The sequence below is a fragment of the Oryctolagus cuniculus genome, chromosome 7, assembly GCF_964237555.1.
Source record: "Oryctolagus cuniculus chromosome 7, mOryCun1.1, whole genome shotgun sequence".
NCBI classification, from domain to species: domain Eukaryota; kingdom Metazoa; phylum Chordata; class Mammalia; order Lagomorpha; family Leporidae; genus Oryctolagus; species Oryctolagus cuniculus.
The window spans coordinates 123780733-123802866 of NC_091438.1; the positions used below are offsets into that span (position 1 = coordinate 123780733).

General features: G+C 38.9%; 1 protein-coding gene across 3 annotated transcripts in view; it reads left to right on the forward strand.

Annotated features, from left to right (window-relative positions):
* LOC100353437 (AGBL carboxypeptidase 4) overlaps positions 1-22134 on the forward strand; it is a 669119-nt gene that overhangs the window by 101917 nt on the left and 545068 nt on the right. For all 3 annotated transcript variants that reach the window (XM_070078541.1, XM_070078542.1, XM_051857790.2), the window contains exon 2: positions 13007-13223. In XM_070078541.1, the coding sequence (XP_069934642.1) occupies positions 13007-13223 (217 nt within the window). The remainder of the gene's footprint in view (positions 1-13006; positions 13224-22134) is intronic.

Here is a 22134-nt window from a genome sequence, read left to right on the forward strand (position 1 = left end):
TGATACCCATATGTGATGCTAGTGTTACAGGCAGTGGCTTAACCTACTATGCCACAACACCAGCTCCTTTTTGATAGTTTTTAAAAAATATTGATTTATGTATTTTAAAGACAAGGTGACAGAGATAGAGATGGAAAGAGAGCTTCCATAACTCCCCAAATGCCTGCAATAGGTAGGAGTGGGCCAGGCCAAACCTAGGAGCCAGAAACTCCATCTGGGTCTCCTATATGGGTGGCAGAAACCCAAGTATTTTGGTCATCACCCATTGCCTCCCCATTGCACTAATAGGAAGCTTGATCTGAAGCATGGAGTAGCCAGAACATGTACTAGGCACTCCACCATGGGATGCTGGCATCCCAAGTAGCAGCTTAATGCATTGTACCACAACATGTGCCACAGAAAAAATATTTTATAATATAAAATTTATCAAGAAAGTTATATTTTCTTGATTCTTTTAAATTTTTACCAAATGCCAATTCTGTAAAAATGTAGGCTTTCTCACTTTTTCTTGTTTGCATTTAAAAAATTGTAATATAAAGAGAATAGATTTCATGTATTTCATATATACAATTCTAAGAATATAATCATATTTTCTTCTTCCTTCTTTCTCTCCCTCAATCCCCCTCTTTCCTTCACTTTTTTTTGTTTCTTAATTTCTGCAAAAACTTAATTTGGATCCATTCCATATTCACAGACTTAATTCACCACTAATCATAATATTCAATAAGTAAGAAATAGGAGGACCACAGGTCCACAGGAATATAAATCTGGGCTAAAAGCAGCAAACAAATCTCAAGATGTCCATTTCATTCCTGTAATTTTTTTTATTCTGTATTAGCTACAACATATCAGAGACAATATATGATGTTTGCCTTTTGGGGACTGGCTTATGTCATGAGGCATAATGTTTTCCAGTTGCATCCATTTTGTTGAAAAAAAAAACTTTTATATAAATATCCAATTAGAAATAGGAGCTCCATCAAAAGATTCTCTGCCTAGATTGAGATATCTTAAAATGTAATCTTTGAATTTCAAAAATTAAGTCTTATATTCCAATTATTCTATCATTGTTTAATTTGTGTATTTCCTCTTTTGCTTTTGTACTGACAAATATCATGTTTCCTTATTCCCAAACTTTATTTGAACAAAATAAAACCAAAATTTAGAGATTAGCAAGAAAAAATGAAAATCAACATTAATTAATAAAGCAGATTATTAAGATGTTAAGATTTCTGACATCCCATCAGTAGGAGCATGTCTGTCTTTCTGAAACTTGACTGGAACGTTTGTATGTGTTTGTGTATGTGTTTCTTAACATTAGCTTAATACAAAAATTATATAGTTCGATTTCTTTACATTTTGATAACTATGATTTTATTTAGAAGATAGAAAATTGAAGCTTGCTTGGATACAATTATAAATTATGTAGATACCTGATATCAATTCAAAATAAATTTACACTCCATAGATTGGTTGATTTGGCAATACATTGATTTAACTGAAATTTGTATTCATATTTTCCCCCCACACACAAAAATTATCTTTGTTATTGAACTTTAATTAGCTTATCATTACCACTGAGACAGTGTTTTAGCTTCAATAAAAAATTTCTCAGAATCTTTAATTTGATTCCATGAATAGTTGAAAATAATTGAATTACATTGAAAGTCAGTTAAATTATTTTCTATTTGAAATATCTGATGACACTGATATAAAACTACTGTTGTAGCTCTACTGCTAATTGAGAAGAGACATTGACAGCTATGACTTTATACTCAAGAAAACTCAGGAATGACATAAATTATTTTAGAACAAAGAACAGTCGTGTGTTTTAAATAATAAGTCCTACTACATGTTATTCCTCAAGTATTGCTTTTCATTTAGAGTACAGTACATGACTGTTATAAAATAATTTTCAATCATTTTTCCTCTATGCTTCTACTTTTACATGATCAAATTGCAGTATTGGTCACTGGTTTTTGAAAGTAACTGTTAACTATATAAGTAGATGGTGTTTTTTCTTCAGCACTAAATTAGTGTCTTCTGTTTTTTATGTGTTCATGTATACACTCTGTGTTTTATTTACTGATCTCAAGTACCAACAAACATTTTATACACATTTCATATTCCTCATTGCATTTCATAAGAAATGGAAATTTAGTACTTAACTCTCCTAAAATGTCCACTTTTGTATGTTTTACTTCATTGTTGGTGAAAAAGTAAGAAAACATTTTAAAGTGTAACCTAATTTAAAAAACACATACAATTTTAGATTTATACCTTAAAATAAATGTCAGAAGTGTTCAGACTATTCTCTATGAGGACTTTGCAGTCTCTGTTTCCCAAACATGTCTAACCTTCACCTAACCTGGAATTTTCCATTTTTCCTTTTGCTGCCATCAACTAGTGACCTGGAGTCTATGTATCTTGAAGGTTTCAACACAGGCCTTAGTACAGTTGTCAGCAGGAGCAACACCTGTGAATAGTTCTATCAATAGTACCCCAAAAGGAGTAAACTACCCTGGATAGTAAACTATCCAGACACACTTAGTTGTTTTGTTTGTTTGTTTGTTTCAGTTTCCAAGTGGTCATTTTATCAGGTTGTTTGAACATTAAATTTATCCTTGTTTGCAATCCAAAATCGTTCCCTGAAGTTTGCTGTTGTGTGTGTGTGTGTGTGTGTATTTACTGTTATCGTATGTCACTTTCTAAACTCTTTGGCACAATTTTCTGGGGGCGTGCCGACTGCCACAATACGAGTCAGGAGAGAGCTTTCCTTTCGGGCTGCCAATTCTGAGCATTTAAATTTTGGTTTGTTTGGGTTGTGGCTCTTTTTGTTTCTGAAGTCTGTATTCTTTATTTGTAACAATTGTACTTTTATTTTTCTATATCCTCTAACTCCAGAGTTTTCTCCTTCTCCCTCCTCCCCCCGCTTCTACATTCACAGTTGAACCATATTATTTAGGAAAGGCGCCTTGATGAAAAGACCAGGATAGGAGCTCTGACCATTCGTCAGTGTTTTCCCTAGAATAATTAAAAACAAAACAAAACCTAAAGAGCATCTTTCCATTTTTTTAAACATCTCTTGTGCTGTATCAGTAGACGGAACTTGGGTTAGTTTTATGAAATGCAACATCTAACCCCTGTTTTCTGGGAAAAAGAAACTGCAATGACTTGAAGTTGAGAATGTGGATACCGCCTCACTCACACACACTCATTCTCAGACTGGACAAACCCCTCCCTCGCCCTCCTCCTCCGGGCTGGCGCACACTGGGCCGCGTGGCAAAGGTACAGCGGAGGTGGGCTCGAGAGCCAGGCCCCCTCTTTCTCCTCAGTAGCAAAGGCCAGGCTGCCTTTTACAAGCACCACAGCTGAACCCAGTCCCCGCCTCCTCTCCCAAACCAGTCATTCCACTTGGTACCGGCCACAAGACAGAAAAGCTACTTCTAGCCTCTCCCTGGGAAGAGACAGCTTTCTTTCTGTTGTTACAAGCAAGTAAATCCACCGCTTTCTTTTCCAAGATGACCGATGTTTTGGTTTTCTACGAAGTTAGTGCTTCCTTAGCTCACTAACAGCGCTGCTGTTGGCGGCTGCGGGTGCTGCTGTGACAGGATTTTCAATGTGGTGTGTTTTCAAGCCTCACTCACTCATCCTCTCATTCCCAAACATTCAGCATCTGTGCACACTCCTCACTTCCAGGTTTTTCAAAAGATTGGAGATTTCCAGTGGGGGTCTCAGGTTATCATCCCGATGGTAACAGATCGAGCACACTCAGTTTTATTGGAAAGCTTGACACACTTGAAAGGAGGTTATCAGTTACACTGGGTCTGGAAAGGGTAAGAAAGAGAAAACAGGGTTATCACTTTTTTTTTTTTTTTAATTATATGTTTAAGTTGTCCCTATCTCTTGTCACTTTTTCCTTGGTCCCCTTCAGATCTACTCTGCCTATGTCATGCTCACTATTCTGAATCAAGAGGTAGCATGATGCCAACCATTTATCATGGAGCATGATGATAATCACTATCACCATTTACTGTGTGTCGGTTACCAATCTCTAATCTTCACAACAAATCCATGAGATAGACACTATAATCCATGGGATGGACACTATTTTCATCCTATAGATAAGGAAACCCAAGTTACATGACTGAGGAACAATGGAAGTGAGTTATACTCTAAGCCCACATTCTTTCTACTCTACAATGATTACGGCTCTGAAAGTATTCAAGGCTGTAACTGGCCGGCGCCGCGCCTCACTAGGCTAATCCTCTGCCTGCGGCGCCTGCACACCGAGTTCTAGTCCCAGTCGGGGCGCTGGATTCTGTCCCGGTTGCCCCTCTTCCAGTCCGGGTCTCTGCTGTGGCCCGGGAGTGCAGTGGAGGATGGCCCAGGTGCTTGGGCCCTGCACCCGCATGGGAGACCAGGAGAAGCACCTAGCACCCGGCTTCAGATCAGCATTGTGCACCGGCCACAGCAGCCAGTGGAGGGAGAACCAACAGTAAAGGAACACCTTTCTCTCTGTCTCTCTCTCTCACAGTCCACTCTGTCAAAAAAAAAAAAAAAAAAAAAAAAAAAGGCTGTAACTAAATACATCAGAACCCACCTCTGCTAACTTATTTGTTGTTTGATTCAAAATATTTATTGCTTTGGTAGCTTCCAAACACAAGAAAATTTCAGTCCGGTGACTTAAACCTGAACCTTTATTACTATTCCACCCAGGATGTAGCCACAGAATACTTGGGTATAACAAACGTCAGTACAACCCTGAACCATTGCAACTATCACCTTTCATTCCATCCCACAGCACCCAGATATCAGATACTGCCTCATATGTCATCCCATACCCCCTGAAAGTGACGGTATTGAAAACACAATCTGTTTCCTTTTATAATTTCATAGCAACCCTGAAATGGACACAGGATACTTTTTAGTACCCCCATTTTACACAGAGCCACAGAGAAGGGAAGAATACAGGAATAACTTGAACTATAACCCAACTTCTAGCTCCTTTTCCACTGTTCTCTTCTTGCCATCCATTAGGAATTTGGATTGGAGAAGACAGAGCAAATGATTTAGAGCCTCTCCTTGCAAGAGGGCCTTGTCCCTGGAGTTTCTGGCTATACTGGCATGCTGCCAGCAGCCACCATGTGTTAAGATATTGTTTCTGTCCCTAATCAGGGACAATAACCTGTCTCAGCTATTTCCTAGCTCTAAACCAGTCAGACTAATTGAGTATAATTTTAATTTTTTAATGGCTTGGAATTAATACAAGCAGCTGCTGCCACAGTGTGTGGGTGTCCTTCTCCAGAAGGCACAGATTAAAAAAAAAACTACATGTAAACTTTAAAAAATAAACAATACAGTGTGTAGGACAAAAAGGTTAATTCAAGAATCGACCAGTGTCTTTTTGTTATCAAAAACTTGGCTGGCAGCATGTTGCAAGTCTCTTTCCTCCCACCCCTTGTGCCCATCAGCTCCTGATAAGATGGTAATCTGATTAGCCACTGGGTGTAAAAAAAACTGTGTTGTCTGTATCTGAGCACTCCCCCACTCTTTCTGTCTCCCCCTCCCTGTAACTCACCGAGAGATGTGACAAATTGTGGACAGAGATAAGAATGAATATGCTGGTGACAGGAGCGCTATTATAATTATTTGGAGGAAGAGAGGATTGGAATAGGAGTGGGTCCTGTTTGCCTTAGGAAGGGCAGATTTATAATATGGGCATCCATGCCAGGCATCTGGCTGTGCTTGATGCCAGAGAGGAAAAAGAGGGGGCCAACTGGCTCAAGCCAGGTCATGGTCTGGGCTGTTCCAGCAAAAAGTAAACTGAAGGCCATGTGTTCCTATTGATGAAAAAAGAGAGATTCAGCATCCCTCATGAAAGGAAGAGGAATGAAATCTCAGCTCAATATCAGATATACCTGGGAAAGTGGATAACAGCTAGCTTCCTGTCCTTAGGTAGATAAAGCCTGGGAACCAGGACACCGTAATCACAGTTTGTGGATGAATTTTAGGCAGCAAGGCCTTGGCATAGCAGGGAGCATACGTGCTTAGTAGCCAGACAGTAGTGTACATTGAATAGGTAACACACAACTGGCATACAGAAAGTGATGCATACGAACACTGATTTGAGGTGCATCTGAGTGTGATGCCCTTGTTTCTCATTCTTTCTTTAGGACTTACAACCTGGAAAGTCTGATTATGTGCTATTTCCCTTTCCTATTAATTTGAGGGATAAGTGAGTGCTATCAAGGAAGACTTGGGTTGGAAGTCAAGTTTTCACACCATATTTTTTGCTTGATTAGAGGGAAAATCAAGGCTCCAGTCTTTCTGGGCTCCTGAGCTGGGCTAATAAATGCTGTTTCAGAGAAGCTTTTGTGTTCTGTTAGGTAGTAGTCTCTTCTTCCTTTCATACTGGTAGCCTCCAAAAAGTATTTTAAGAATTTAGCTAATAGGTTTGTATATAAAGCAGAGAAGATAGTGAGAGAGGAATCATTAACATACTAATTAAATCACAAATTTACTCATTCATTCAACAAACATAAACTGAGCACCTGTTTAGCACCAAACACTGTGCTAAATGCTGTGGATTTTCATATGAATCAGAAACACAGGAATGTCACAATTAGTATTTAAAGCAATTAATTCATCTGGAGTTTCTGAAAAAGACTTCGAAGAAGAAATTATTTGAGCTACCTCTTTTCATAAAGATGCACTATGTAGAAAAGTATAGGAAAGGCAATTATTGTTAGAAGAAACCATGTTTAGAAAGGCAAGGGGGGTGTTGAGAACATGTATTTAGAACATGGCCCAGAGTTTCAAATGGAGAAAGCACTTTGTACATTAATTTGACTTGAGATTATTTACTCAAAAATATATTAATTTATCCAATTCATGAATATTTTTGAGTGGCTTTGTCAAGCAAGGCTCCTGGAGTACTAGAGTTAACTCTGCCCTCAGAGTCTCAGTCTCATAGTGGAGAAAGATGAACATACAGACACAATGAGGTGCAGACTGTACTAGAGAGGTGTAGGAAGCATGTTTGTGAATGTGTCTGTGTGCACATGGGGATGATGCATGCAAATGCTTCCCCATCCACCTCTGCATGTATGAGGGAATATGTGGGTATGAGTTACACACCTCCCTCACACATATGGATGTCCTATTCACTTACCAGGATGGACCAAAGGCAATGGCTTGTTCCAAGAACTGGATAAGCCTTTAATCTCTGAGTCCTGAGAGGATATACCTTGAATCTTCCAAGGTCTATGGAAGGATCAACTGTTGGACAATCACCCTCTGGGATTTTCTGGGAAATCATGGGCAATCTCTTTCTATTAAGAAGAGTTCTTGGAGGGCTGGCATTGCAGCCTAGCAGTAAAGGCCACGGTCTGTGATGCTGGCATCCCAGATGGGTGCTGATTTGAGTCCCGGTTCCTCCACTTCTGGTCCAGCTCCCTACTGATGGTCTGGGGAATGCAGCAAAAGATGGCCCAAGTGCTTAGGTTCCTGAATCCACATGGAAGACCCAGATGAAGCACCTGTCTACTGGCTTCAGCCTGGCCTAGCCCCAGATCCTCGGAAGTTGTGGCCAGCTTGGGAATGTGGAGACCAAAAGATAGAAGATCTTTCTCTCTCCCTCTCTCTGTAATAATTTCAAATAAACAAATGAATCTTTAAAAAAACACAGGAGTTCTTGTCTATACCTTAATTTTCATCATATTTTTGGCATAATAGGAATAACATAAAGAGATTGTTGTGAGGATTAAAAGTTAATACAGGGTGAATGTTGTGGTGCAGTGAATTTCGCCTGCATCCCATATTGGAGTGCTGATTTGAATCCTGACACCTCTGTTTCTGATCCAGCTCTCTGCTAAGGCACCTGGGAAGGAGTGCATGATAGCTCAAGTACTTGAGCTCCTGTCACCCATAGCAGAGACTAAGATGGAGTTCTTGACTCTTGATTCCTGGCTTCAGCCTGACCCAGCCTGGGATGTTGTAGTCATTTGGGGAATGAACTAACTAATGGAAGGTATCTCTGTGTGTGTGAAAGAGAGATTCTGCCTTTCAAATAAATGAATGAATGAATGAATGAATGAATCTTAAAAAACTGAACAATAGCAAAGAGTTAGTATATCTCAAAACACTTAGAATGGCCTGGCCAAGGTCAGTGCTATATATATATATATATACACACACACATTGGGAAATAGTATTATAATGACTATTATATTTATTGTTATATTGACCTCATGGATATCTCAGACCAGCTGTGTTAAATGGAATAGGAGGCTTCCTTGTCTAAATTAACAAATGCAGGCATTTTCTTTACAGTATCCCTTAACATTCCCCACACTTGCCCTTCCCTTCAGCTGAATATTAGACTCTACTTTATACTGAGCCAAAATCTACTTTATAATGCCTGACACTGATCTTCTGGGATGACTCTTCTTTTCCATTTTTATTGCTTTAAATAATAAACAGGTATTGTTTGAGACCTCTCTGAGGAAATAAGTGGCACAGTATCTATCTTCAAGAAGCCTACATCCTACTTGAAGAAATATCCAAATGTACATTTACTTTTCTTTCTCATTGTTTTGAGACAAACCATGTGATAAAACTTTTTTAGGGGCTGGCACTGTGGCACAGTGGGTTAAGCCACCATTTGGAGTGCAGGCATCCCATATGAGCTCCAGTTCAAGTCCTAGTTGTTATACTTCCTATCCACCCCCCTGCTAATGAACCTGGGAAAGCAACAGAGGATGCTCTTAGTGCTTGGTTTCCTGCCACACACATGGAGACCCCAAATGAAGTTCATGGCTCCTGGCTTCCTTCTGGCCCAACCCCCTGTTCCCCTATTGCGGCCATTTGGGGAGTGAACAATCAGATGGAAGATTGATCTCTCTCTCTCTCTCTCTCTCTCTCACTCTGTCTGCCCCCCCTCTAACTTGGACTTTCAAATAAGTAAATAAATCTTTTTTAAAAGTTGTTGGTGTTTTATAAGAGCCTTTTTAATATTTTCCAAAATAAAGAAAAAATAATGAAGACTGAATAGTCAGGGATGGCTTTAGAAAGGAGGTATGTCAAGAACAGGAATTTATTTCCACATTCTTTTGTTAATTGACTAATTAGTTCATTCTTAAAATATTCAAACCTTTATATGCTGCATCTTTGAGGAGTTTAATTCCATCCCTCTTTTGCCTTTATTCTTTGTATTACTTGAAAGTAATAAATTTGCCCTGCTGAGCCCTTCTCAAATAGAATTCTGTTTGTATCCTTGGCAAAATCTGGAAAACCTAAGCCCTGAGTCATATCTTAGCTTCCTTAAATCATTCCACCAGGGCCCATTAGCTCCGCTCTTTCTGCTAATCAGGTTAGGCATCCTAACCCACCCAGGAGAGGAGCTAGGACAGCTGCAGGCAGTAGATGAATCCTCCTGATAGCACGTAATCAGAATCAGTGGAGACAATAGGCTCTGAGAGTCAAGTTGCTGAACTTGGCTAGAAGTGGAGAGAACTGGAATGATTGAATTTAAAGCATGAACCTTGAATGGATATACTAGGAAATGAACAGCTGAAAATAGTGTCATAATTCAGGAATCTCAGAACTGTAGGGATCACTTGCTTCTGACGACACGCTCACCCAGTGCTCCACGAGACTCAGACTCAGCCAGAAGCAACTATCACAGACCATTGGCAGGAGATGTCTCGTCCGCTTTCACTGGAATTCTCCCTTGTTTGGGACTTTGGAACCCTGAGACTACCTTGTTCCACCAGCTTCACATTCGTGCATCTTCAGTCACATCATAAGTGAAGAACATCGTATACTCTGCGTGTGCTAATCCCTCTATCGGGGCCAATCTTCCGTCTCTAATCTTGGCTCTCCACTGATCCCCTCTCCTTTCTGCCTCCCTTTCTGATAGAGACTTTCCTCTGAAACTCAGCTCTGTTGTTAATAAACTCACTTGGATCCTTCAGCCTCTTAGTCCACTTCTTCGTTCACTTCTCATCTTAACCAGACTGCTTGGTGCATGATACTTAAATATTTGTTTAATAAAACAGTGAACTAAATACTGACTTCCATAAAGGCCATTGCTTCCCACAACGCCCTCTTAGGAGGGTTTTCCTACACTGCACATAAAGAAGGATCAGGAGATTACTTTTCCTTTACTCCCCACATATCTTTCAAGCCATTATTTCTCTATCTCATCACTTGGAACTCCAGAATTTCAATATGGGAAGGTTTGGGATAGCAAAGAGTGCTAGGAGATTTGTCTTAAAGCTGCACTTACATTATAAGAAATATGTTGTTACTTATGTGTTCATTCACATTGGCTTTGGGAGTAGGAGATAAACAGACCCCCTGGTGCACCTAAAGATACCTCTTATAGCCTTTAATGCTACCACTGACTTTCTTCCTCTGTAACGTGTGTTGTCTACCATCCTGTCCTTCTCAGCACTTTCAGCCCACTGTGCATTTTAGATGGCATGGCCTGCCACTTCAATCATTTCTTTCCAATAAAATCAATCAACAGGATTTTTAGTTCAATCTAATATTATCAAATATTTGTACAAATCTCAATACCATCAATACCAGGTAACCTCTGCTGCTCTACAAAAGTCTCACAGCCTTGCCTCCCATCCTAGTCACTTAAGCTGCCTTGGAAAGATACCAAGGTAGTCCATAATGAGCACTTATCTGTACAATGCTGTTGGATCTATTACTTAACAGTTCTTTGCAGCCTGCTGTTTCTAAAGCCAGCACTTTCTCATTTTTCTCAACTACGTCTCTTATATCTTCTTCTTCGTGGTTTCCTCTCTTTGTCCTTGTGCCACTTGGCTTTCAATTGAGTGTCCAGCTGCTACAGGTGAGCCTTACATCCTCCACCCACTGAACCAGCCCTACCCAGAAGCATCCTTTCCCTTAAGAATCTTTCAGATCAATCCTGGGGTGAAGTAGATGATAAGGAAGCAAGAGAGCCTACAAAATACTTGAGCTGATTGGCCAGGAATCATCAACATAGGATCATGGAAAAGGCGCAATTTGAGATGGATTTTTTTTAGGATTAAGAGAATTTGAGGAGCTAGAAATGAGAAGCATTCTCTGTAGGGAAGCAATGTGAAGTGTTTGGACATCAGAAAGCATGAGAGGGTGCAATAACTCTCTATCAGTCCTTGGGGCATTCTAGTCTGGCCCAAGAGCCCACAAGAGCATTTCATGCATGGAAAGCCAAGATACTGTGGCAAAAGATGTCCTACATGAAGGACCTCTGTGGGTGAAACTCCAGGATAAAGAAGTGATCATCAAAGAAGAATGTATTTTCTCTGAAGGGAAGAGAGAGCCTCCACTTTGCTTATGGCCTTGTCTGAATACTGAAGGATTTTGTGGATTCAAAAGGCTTCCATAGCCTAGGCAGCTCATGTCAAGAGTCTTAGGTGATTACTGATGTCATACATAAGAGTGTTAATTGTTAAATTAACAATAGGAGTCACCATGTACTAACTTCCCATGTAGGACCTCTGTCCTCAAAGAGTTGTATTATGAGAGTTAATAGTAAAACTTGTTCTCAAAGATCAACTTCACATTAGTGTATTAAGCAAAGGATAATCTTATGTCTCATAAGTTTTAGATAAGCCTCAGTGCCCAACTCCATTGCCCATTTCCTTTGGAACTTCTTTGATTAATGATAAATCTTGTTCTCAAAGAAAAAAAATTAAAAGAAAAATAAGAAAGGAAGCAGAAGAAAGTGTGGGAGTGAGGGAGGGATGGAGGATGGGGTTAGAAGTCATTATGTACATAAAATTATATGTATGAGATATATAAATTTTGTTCCATTTATATGTCCTGTCCCGCGGGACAGCAACTGGAGCCGAGCACCTAGAAGGAGAAATGAAAGGGACAGGAGACACAAAGATGGCAGCAAGACAAGTCCTGATTAAGCTGCGATTTTTATTTTCAACCACACTCTTATATATCATAAAGGCAGGGTGTCGGGCGGGGGAAGGGGGGGAGCTTATCTTGTAGCTGCAATGCTTGTGCAAGTAGGGGAAAGGTTACAAGGTCTTAAGGCACAAGGTCATACAAGGTTGTGTTATCAGTACTCTCCCTCCGGTCTGGGCTGTCTAGTCCTGCCTCACTAGTTTTCCACTAAGAGGCCACATGCTACATGGTCCCCGACATTTGTATAAATAAAAAATTTAAATAAAAAAGAAGAGCATAAATAAAAAGGAGTTAAGACGACTCTGACTGGAACATTTTCCTTTTCTTATGTATTCATCTCTGTTCCTTACTGAAGAATGAACATGATGACTTAGCAAAACACTCACACAGCATATTTTAAAGCAATATTTCCCAAAGTGCTTCTATGGAAAATTAGTCTCATGGAATTCTCTATAGAAAAATAATAGTAATAATTTAGAAAAAATGTTTAATATTCTTTCCCTTCCTTGAATATTCACAATGCATATTAGTTTATTTTAAAAGGTCTGAATTAGTCCTGTAATAAAGAAAAACTGACTTCCCTGGAAAAAGTGGGCCTCTCCTATTTATGTTTCCATAACATTACACTCTTTATTTTCACTCAAAAAACTTTTGGAGTCTCTAACTTTATTGTCTGTTTATTTTTAATATCTTACTGAATAAGTCTCCACTAAAATTTATAACCCATGAGAACTGAAACTTTGTCTTATTGTCCATTAAGACACTAATGTAACAGCTGGGCATACATTAAGTGCTCAAAATAAGGATAAACAAAATGAAGATGAAATTTGCTCATTTTAATTTTACCTTATGTTTTCTAAGCAGTTCAAAAAAGATACTTCTGGATTTTGAACAAAACATTGCCAAAGTCAGGTCTGGTTTTCCCTCTGTGTAGTCTGTTATTGTTTCCCATTCCCACCACTCAGGGTCCTTGGCGTCAGTTTTTCTCCTAATCCTTTGTCCTATTTATTGACTTTTGAAGCTTGAACAATTGTCTGATATGCCCAAATTTCTTTGTATCTTTCAGGCAAAGACTGCCACCTAAAAATGTTTACTACTACCGCTGCCCGGACCACAGGAAAAATTACGTGATGTCCTTTGCATTTTGTTTTGACCGAGAAGAAGACATTTACCAGTTTGCTTACTGCTACCCTTATACATACACCCGCTTTCAGCATTACCTTGACAGCCTACAAAAGAGAAACATGGATTACTTCTTTCGAGAGCAGCTGGGTCAGAGCGTGGTAAGACTTGTGCCTGGTTTGGGAAGCCCATTAGAACTAGGCAACCCTGGGGTAGGGATTTCACAATAAGTTTACAGAATGCATAAAACGAATATTGGTGCTCTATAGATTATATAGAGAGATTTAATAATTTATTATATTAAGTAATATATTAAATTGTTTAGTCATTGAATAATTATTAGTTGGATAAAATTATAATTAAATAATTAGTATTATATAATATATAATTAAATAGTAGTATTAAGTAGTGTAATTAACTATTATTAGTTAATGTTGTTTTAAATATCATTTTTATTGTGTGATTCTTTGTTGCTGTATGTACCAGAAAGCCACAGAATAAGATGTGAGGTAAACAGTTGTCTTTCTGAATGAATCTGATAAAGTTTTCTAGTAAAATACAAAAGTTCTGGTAAATCTCAAAAACTGAGAAAAGAAGGAAATTTAAGAGGGAAATTTCCTGGATGTTAAAAAATATGGGAGTTTTTTTGTTGTTGTTTATTTGACAGGTAGAGTTATAGACAGAGAGAGAGACAGAGAGAAAGGTCTTCCTTCCATTGGTTCACTCCCCAAATGGCCGCTAAGGCTGGCCCTGCGCTGATCCGAATCCAGGAGCCAGGTGCTTCCTCCTGGTCTCCCAGTGGGTGCAGGGCCCAAGCACTTGGGCCATCCTCCACTGCCCTCCAGGGCCACAGCAGAGAGCTGGACTGGAAGAGGAACAACCGGGACAGAATCTGGTGCCCACATGGGATGCCGGTGCTGCAGGCAGAGGATTAACCAAGTGAGCCACAGCACCAACCCCAAAATATGGAAGCATTTTATGACTATGAACCTCTCAGAGGAGAAATCTATTTGTTTCTTAGGGAAACCAAGTTGCCTCCAGTACAGTTTGGTGAGTGGTGTGCAGTTTGATTTATTACTCGAAGTGCGTTTTGTCTCTGCCACCATCAGCTCCAAACTCTCCTTTCCTTTCTCCAGCTTTCGTTCTGTGGGATTGGAGAATTCAGTGTTTGATTCCTTATTGATTTCCTATTACTCATATGACAAATTACCCACACTTGGTGGCTTAAGGTAACATGAATTTATTGTCTTATAATTCTGGAAGGTAGAGCTAAAAATATCACCAGATATGAAATTCTTCTAGAGGCTCTGGCAAAGAATTCAGTTTCCTGCCTCTTCCAGCTTCCAGTAGCTGCTTGCATGCATTGGTTTGTGACTCCTTCCATCTTGAAAGCTATTAATGATCATGCTTCATTACTTTGATACTGATTCTCCTGCCTCCCTCTTTCACTTGCTAGGTTCCTTGTGACTGATTACATCGGGTTCACCAGATAATCTAGACTACTCTCCCTTTCCCAAAACCTTTAGTTTGGGGGCTGGTGTCATGGTATAACAGGTTAGGCTGCCGCATGCAATGCTGGCATCCTACATGGGGACCAATTAGAGTCCCCACTGCTTCACTTCCCATCCAGCTCCCTGCTGATGCACCTGGGAAAGCAGTAGCAGATGAGTCAAGTGCTTATGCCCCAGCACCCATGCAGGAGACCTACAGACTTCCAAGGCTCCTGGCATTGGCCTGGTCCAGCCCTGCTGTTGCAGCCATTTGAGGAGTGAACCAGTGGATGGAAGATCTTTTTCACTCTCTGTATCTCCCTCTCACTATGTAACACTCCCTTTCAAATAAATCAGATAAATCATTTAAAAAAGAAACTTTAATTATGTCTGTAGATTCCCTTTTGTTATTTAAGGTAACATATTCACAGGGACTGGGGATTGAGCATTGGCCGTGTTGGGAGGACACCATGGTTCGTTTTGCCTACCACATCTCTCATTTCCTGTATCCTTCTCATGCCCAAAGTGGGACCTGAAGTTGTTCTTTTCAGTGAACTTATATTTTGCTCTTTATTGCCAACAAGTAAGGAATAAGCAGGTCAAAATTTGATTTTTTGTTTACTCTCCAAGAAGGGTGTGCTGTGTCCCTAAAATATGTATAATGAGCATATCTCTAAAGGCCCCCATGAAGACTCTGGTAGAACTGGCATAAGACACTGTGTTTATGATATGTGTTAGGGGAAAAATGGACTTCATGTAGTGGTTGTGGATTCCACATTTAAGTGAGTCCCACAAAAAGAAACAGAGAGCAAGCGAGCCTGTGTATGGGTCGGGTTTCTGAGAATAAAATCTGGTCATGATGATATTCTTATAGCCTGAGATTCTCTATACACAAAAATTTTGCTAAATGTCTTTCTTCTACTCCAGTCTTCTTCCCAACAGTGCTTCTGGTGGGTGTTGTTTGTATCTAGTGCCTATATATCTTGAACTGAAAATTGGGACACATGGTGTATCAGTCAGCATGCTAGCAGGAAACAGATGGCAGTCTCAAATTAGAATAATTTGAGGAGAGTTTAATAAATGGGCTATTTACAAGGTATGAGTGGTATGTAGGGAAACTACAAGATAGGGTAAAGTTCCCTGGAGCTAATAATGGTTCAACTGGTGTGAAGCAGGTGATGGTTACTAGAACCAAATAGTAGAAAGTCATTTTTGGGGCCAACTTGAAAGAAATAGTAACCTACACTTAAGAAGAACAGATAACCTGAGATGACCATACAGGAAGGAAGCTGAGAAGAATGAATTCCTGGTCCTTATTTTTTCTTTCCTCTGATCTTATACTAGGAGTCTCTACTGACCAACCCAAACAGAAGCCAGAGGACAAGGGAACTCATTGACATAACCTATACAAATAAGCCTCCCAGGGGAAAGAAAGGATAGAAGAGAGCAGAAAGTAAGTGTAGAGGGACAAATAAAACAAAACAAGCACATATGGTCTAATCAACAATACATTACCAGGGACAGTGGGATTATTTCAGGTGACACTGTCAGAGAAATTCTGACATGAAGCATGAATGTTTGCCAGACATATTGTTTATTATATTCATATTATTGATATTGATATTATTTAATTGATATTGATATCATTTAAGAGAATTGAGAAGATCATTCAACACTCATGACATTTAAGGACAAAATCTGTATTTCACCCTCATGTCTACCCTAGTCCCCTCTCAGATTTATTTCAGGCAGAATGCAGGTGTACATTGAATAGGTATCAAATAAATGATTGAATGAGTGAATGAAATAATGAAGATATATGTCTGGAGGAAGTGTGAAGAACTGAGAGCAGCAGAAAGCTGATAAGAAGGATTGCAGGATATGTTAGCCTTCCAGTAAGAGCAACTTAAGTAAGAAAGTTTATTTTCTATGTAAAGATGTAGGTGTAGGCAATGCACAACTGATACTGTGGCTTTGCTCCTTGAAAGCTTCAGGAAATCAGATTCTTTCAGCTTTCTCTGCTGTTCTCCATGGACATAGCCCTCAATCTTATTATCTAATATAGAATTCTACTATCACATCCCTGTTCCAGGAAGCAAGATGCAGGAAGAGGAAGAGAAATGAAGAGAAGCAGTAATGTGATTATGTCATTTTGTAGACTTCACATCTCATTTAACCAAAGGAATGATAAGGAATGAAGTCTTTATTCAGAGTCACCCACAACTCAGCTAAAATTTGGTGGTTCCATAGCTATGGCAGATAATTGATGCATAATAAAGACAGGCTGTATTCTCTTCTATAGGAATCCTGAATTCTGCTCCCAGCCCTAACATGAAACAACTCGTATGACCTTGAATGCTACATCCCCTTTCTGGGGATGTAAACTATTTCAAATTCTCTTGGGAAAAAAAAGTAGTTTGAGATTTCTGTCCTATTTCAGATCCTGTAAAAGGCTTTGTGGGGATATATAGTAATATTATGTAACTTTTTTTTTTAATTTGAAAGACAGAGTTACAGAGAGAGGCAGAGACAGAGAGAGAGGTCTTTCATATGCTCCCCAGATGGCTGCAAGAGCTGGAGCTGAGTTGATCTGAAGCCAGGAGCCAGGAGCTTCTTCCAGGTCTCCCATGTGAGTGCAGGGGCCCAAGCACTTGGGCCACCTTCCACTGCTTTCCCAAGCCTTAACAGAGAGCTGGATCAGAAGAGGAGCAGCCTGAACTAGAACCAGCACCCATATGGGATGCCAGCGCTTCAGGCCAGGGCTTTAACCCATTGCACCACAGTGCTTGCCCTTGTAACTCTTGTACTTCCAGAAATGTATTCGATATCAGAGGAAATAAGACACATTCAAATAGCTATAATAATTTTAAAAGTATACAATGAGGAGTCGGTACTGTGGCACAGTGGGTAAAGCTGCCATCTGCAGTGCCAGCGTCCCTTATGGTCCCAGCTGCTCCACTTCTGATCCAGCTCTCTGCTATGGCCTGGGAAAGCAGTAGAAGATGGCCTAAGTCCTTGGGCCCATGCACCCATGTGGGAGACCTGGAAGAAGCTCTTGACTCTTAGCTTTGGATTGGCTCAGTTCTAGCCATTGTAGCCATCTGGGGAGTGAACCAGCTCATGGAAGACCTCTCTCTCTCTGTTTCTCTCTTTCTCTCCCTCTCTCTAATTCTATCTCTCTATAGCTCTGCCTTTCAAATAAATAAATATTTTTTAAAAGTATATATTGAATGGTCTCATGAATTATTTACAGAGTTAGCAATCAGAATAAACATCATGGAAAAGATAGACTTTTCTTGAAGGATGGATAGGACTGCTGAATATAGACTTAGAGAATAGGGCACACATAAAGCAAGAACAGCCTGGGTCATCCCTTGGTGGTAGTTGATTGGAAGTCTGGTTTGTTTGGAATGCAAATTCATATTGGGAGATACTAGTAGACTAAGATAGACATGAAGGTTCAGGCCAAACTTGATTATCATCTTTGCTTGACTATCATCTTGGCTATATCCTTTATTCAGATTTAACACAAAAACACTGGGCCCATTACTTTATAGACTATCCTATTTATTTCTTAAAATAGTTTTATGGACTAGGCAGAATTTTCCCAATTTGAGAGAAAAATTACCTAGGCCTAAAAAAACTAGTTAATTCACTAAGTTTACATGACTACTTCATATGAGGGCCAAGATTTAAACCTGTTCCTTTGATGGACACACTGAGACCTAAACAGAAGTATGCATGTGTTTAAATTAATTTAATATTCTAAGTTAACATGAATGATTTGCACATCTCATGGGGCATGGTGCAGTATCTCAACAGATTTATATGGCATAAACCAATCATCCTAGTCACTTAGCCCTTCCATTTCTTTTATTAGATTATAGTTGCCCTATTGTTCTGTGTAACACCAAATCCCTTTACCTTCACATGGTTGTACTTTGATACCTGCTATCAAATCTCTTCTTGTCCTCCCATTCTTCCATCACCTAATCATTCCTATTTAAGATTTATATCAATTATATATGCATATATTAAACTTTCATATGTAAAACATTTAATATGTGCCTTTTTGTGCATGTCTGTGTTTGTGTCTTTTAAAATTTGTTTACTTTTTGAATTAACATGTAATAATCACAGTTTTAAAGGAATTCAGTGCAACTTTTCAACATATCAACGTATCTTAGACCATCCCATGCAACTAACCTGTTTCCTTATCTATTTTTTAGGTGTTTGGAACCTGCCAATTTCTTATTTACGTTCTTATACAGAATGTTTTACATCATCAAGAGCCATAGTCACCACATTGTGCTGAGTAAATTTTTGAGAAAGGGATTCACCTTATCCAAAGTAGCTTTTTAAGAAAGTAAACCTAAAGGAAAGGCAGAGAGTTCCTGTATTGGATCAACTCGATTGGAAAAGCTCTGTGGTTGGCTCAACCCCTGTTTGGGGCCTCAGTGCAGATACCAGGGATTGTAAAGCGTTCTGCATGCTTTTGCAGAAAGGACAATGCTCGGTTACCAGAGGGTTTGATGTGGCTTTTTTCTGAGGCCACCACTGTAATTAGTTAATCCTTCTTCTAATTTGGAAGGAGGATAATTACAAGTGGTAAGGCTAAACATGCCAACATCCAGATCTTAGGGAGTGCAGGCAAGAAGCAAGATTTTGAATTTTTAGTGCTGGAAGTATTACTCACCATGCCCATAGCTGTAAATGGTACTAATTATATCATACCAAGTGGAATTTTATGTTGTTACTCATCAATTGTCCCTTCTAACTCCACCAGTTGAACCTGTGATAAAATCATATTCTGATATTTAAGATGAAGATTTCATGGGAAAGATTTTTTTCTTATTTTAGTAACTTTAATGACATGTAATTTATACAGCATATAATTCACCCATTGTTACCGCACATGTCTATGATTTTTCAGTAAATTTAGAGAGTTGCGCAACTATCACCACAGTACAGTTTTAGAGCATTTCTATCATGCCCTAAAGTTCTCTTTTTAATACTCACTTCCACCCCAAGTCCTATTTAAGTAGCTACTGATCTGCTTTCTGACACTATAAATTTGCTATTTCTAAACATTTCATGCAAATAGAATTTTATAATACGAAGTCATCTTTGCATCTTTAATCTTTCTGTTAGCATTATATTTTCAAAATTTACCCATACTGTAGCACATATTAGTAACTAATTTATTTGTTTTTAGTGCTGAGTAGTATTCTATTGAAAGGACATGCCACATTTTATTTATTCTGTAGTACATGGACATTTGAATGAGCTTCAGTTTGAGGCTACCAAGAATAATGCTGCTGTGAATATTTGTGTATCAATCTTTGAGTGGACATATGATTACATTCTCTTGCATAGACTTCCAGGAGTAGACACTGGGTCACATAGTAAGTTTATGTTCAGCTTTAAAAAGAAAACTATCAAAATGTGTTCCAAAATATATATGTATATGTATGAAAGCAGAGTGACAGAGAGGGAGGGTGAAAGAAAAAAATAAAAGAGAGAAACAGAGGAAGAGAGATTGATTGATTGATTGATTCTAATCTGCTGGTTCACTCCCCAAATGAATGCAGCAGCCAGGTCTGGGTGGATTTAAGTTAGGAGCCAGGAACTATATCCTGATCTCCAATACATGTGGCAGTGTCCCAAGTATGTGAACCATCTTCCACTGCCTTCCTAGGCACATTAGCAGAAAACTAATTTGGAAGCTGGGTAGCTGGAACAACTCAAACCAATATTCTGACATGGGATGCTGGCCTCACAAGTGGTGGCTTAACCTGCTGGGCCACAATGCCATCCCTCCATTTTATATTGCCATTGGCAAGGTAAACAGGTCATGTGCTTGCCAACATTTGGAATTATCTATTTTTTAAAATTTTAGACAATGTGGTGATACCGCATTGTAGCTTTAATTTATATTGCCCTAATGAATAATTATGATAATCATCTTCTCATGTATCATTCATAATTCATCATACAAAGCACTATCATTCATACAAAATGTCACTTACTATTCATAAATCTTCTTTGGTAAATTGTCAGTTCAAATATTTTGTCCATTTTTTATTTTTATTTAGTTATTGGGGGGGGGGGGAGAGAGAGAAACCAAGGCTTAGTTAAGCCCAAAATAGGAGACAGTAGCTCAATCTGGTTCTCCTATATGAGTGGAAGGGATTCCAACCACTCGATCCATCAGCTGTATCTGCCAGGATGCACAGTATTAGTAAGCCAGGATTGGGAGTGGAGCCAGCACCCAAGCCCAGGCACTTGAATATGGGATGTGGGCATTGCAAACAGTGTGTTTTTAAATTTTTTATTTATGAAATTTGAAAAATTCATGTACTTCAGGAACACAGTTTTAAGAGCATAATACTTCCCAACCTACCATACCTCCCTTCCTCATTCCACTTGCCACAACAAACCCCTATCTCTGCCCATTTTAAAAAGTCACTTACATTCTTGTAATTGAGCTTCGAGGATTCTTTATATATTTTAGTTGCAAGTCTTTTGTCAGCTATATGCTTTGTGAATATTGTTCCCTGATCTCTGCCTGCCTTTACATTCATTCTTTAACCATGTCCTTTGTGGGGTAGAAGTTTCTAATTTTGCTATTCCATTTATCAGTTTATTCTTTTATAAATCATGTCTTTTGTGGAGCAAAGAACATTGCACAGGGAAAGCCATAAAGTTCTTCTCTTGTTTTTATCTTAAATTTGTTTTAGCTTACATTTAAGTCTATGGACCATTTTAAATTAGCTTCTGTGTATGGCATGAAATTTGGGGTTAAGTTCCTTTGTTTGCAAACGGATATCCAGTCGTTCTAATAGCACTTGTTGAAAAGTGCTTTACTCATGATTTGTCTTGACACTACTCTGCGATGACTCTGGGTTGTTTTTACTATTTTATTTTTAGGGACGTTTTAGGTTCACAGCAAAACAGAGGGGCAGGTGCAGAGATTTCCTATATACTCTGCCCTCATACATGCATAGCCTTCCCCATTATCAACATTGCCCACTAGAGTGGTACATTTTTTACAGTTGCTGAAATACACTGACACATTATTATCTAGAGTCCATCATTTATGTTAGATCACAATTGGTGTTATACACTCTATAGGTTTGAAAAAATGTATAATGATATATGCATCTACCATTTTAGTATATATAGATCAATTCCATTGCCATTAAATATCCTCTGTGTTTTGCATATACATCTCTCTCCACCACCAACACTAATATTTTTCGTATCTTTATAGTTTACCTTTTCCAGAATGTTATATGGTTAGAATTTTTATAGGATTCTAAGATTGACTTATTTCAATTAATGATGTGCATCTAAGTTTCTCCCATATATATTTGTGGCTTAAAACCTCATTTCTTCCTAGAACTGGGTAATGTTCCATTGTTTGGATGTAACACAGTTTATTTATCTGCTTACTAAAGGACATCTTAGTTGCTTCCGAGTTTTGGTAGTTTTAGATAAAGCTGCAATAAAAATCAGTGTGCAGGTTTTCATATGTACATAAATGTTCAAATAGCAAGGAATATGATTGCTGGATCATATG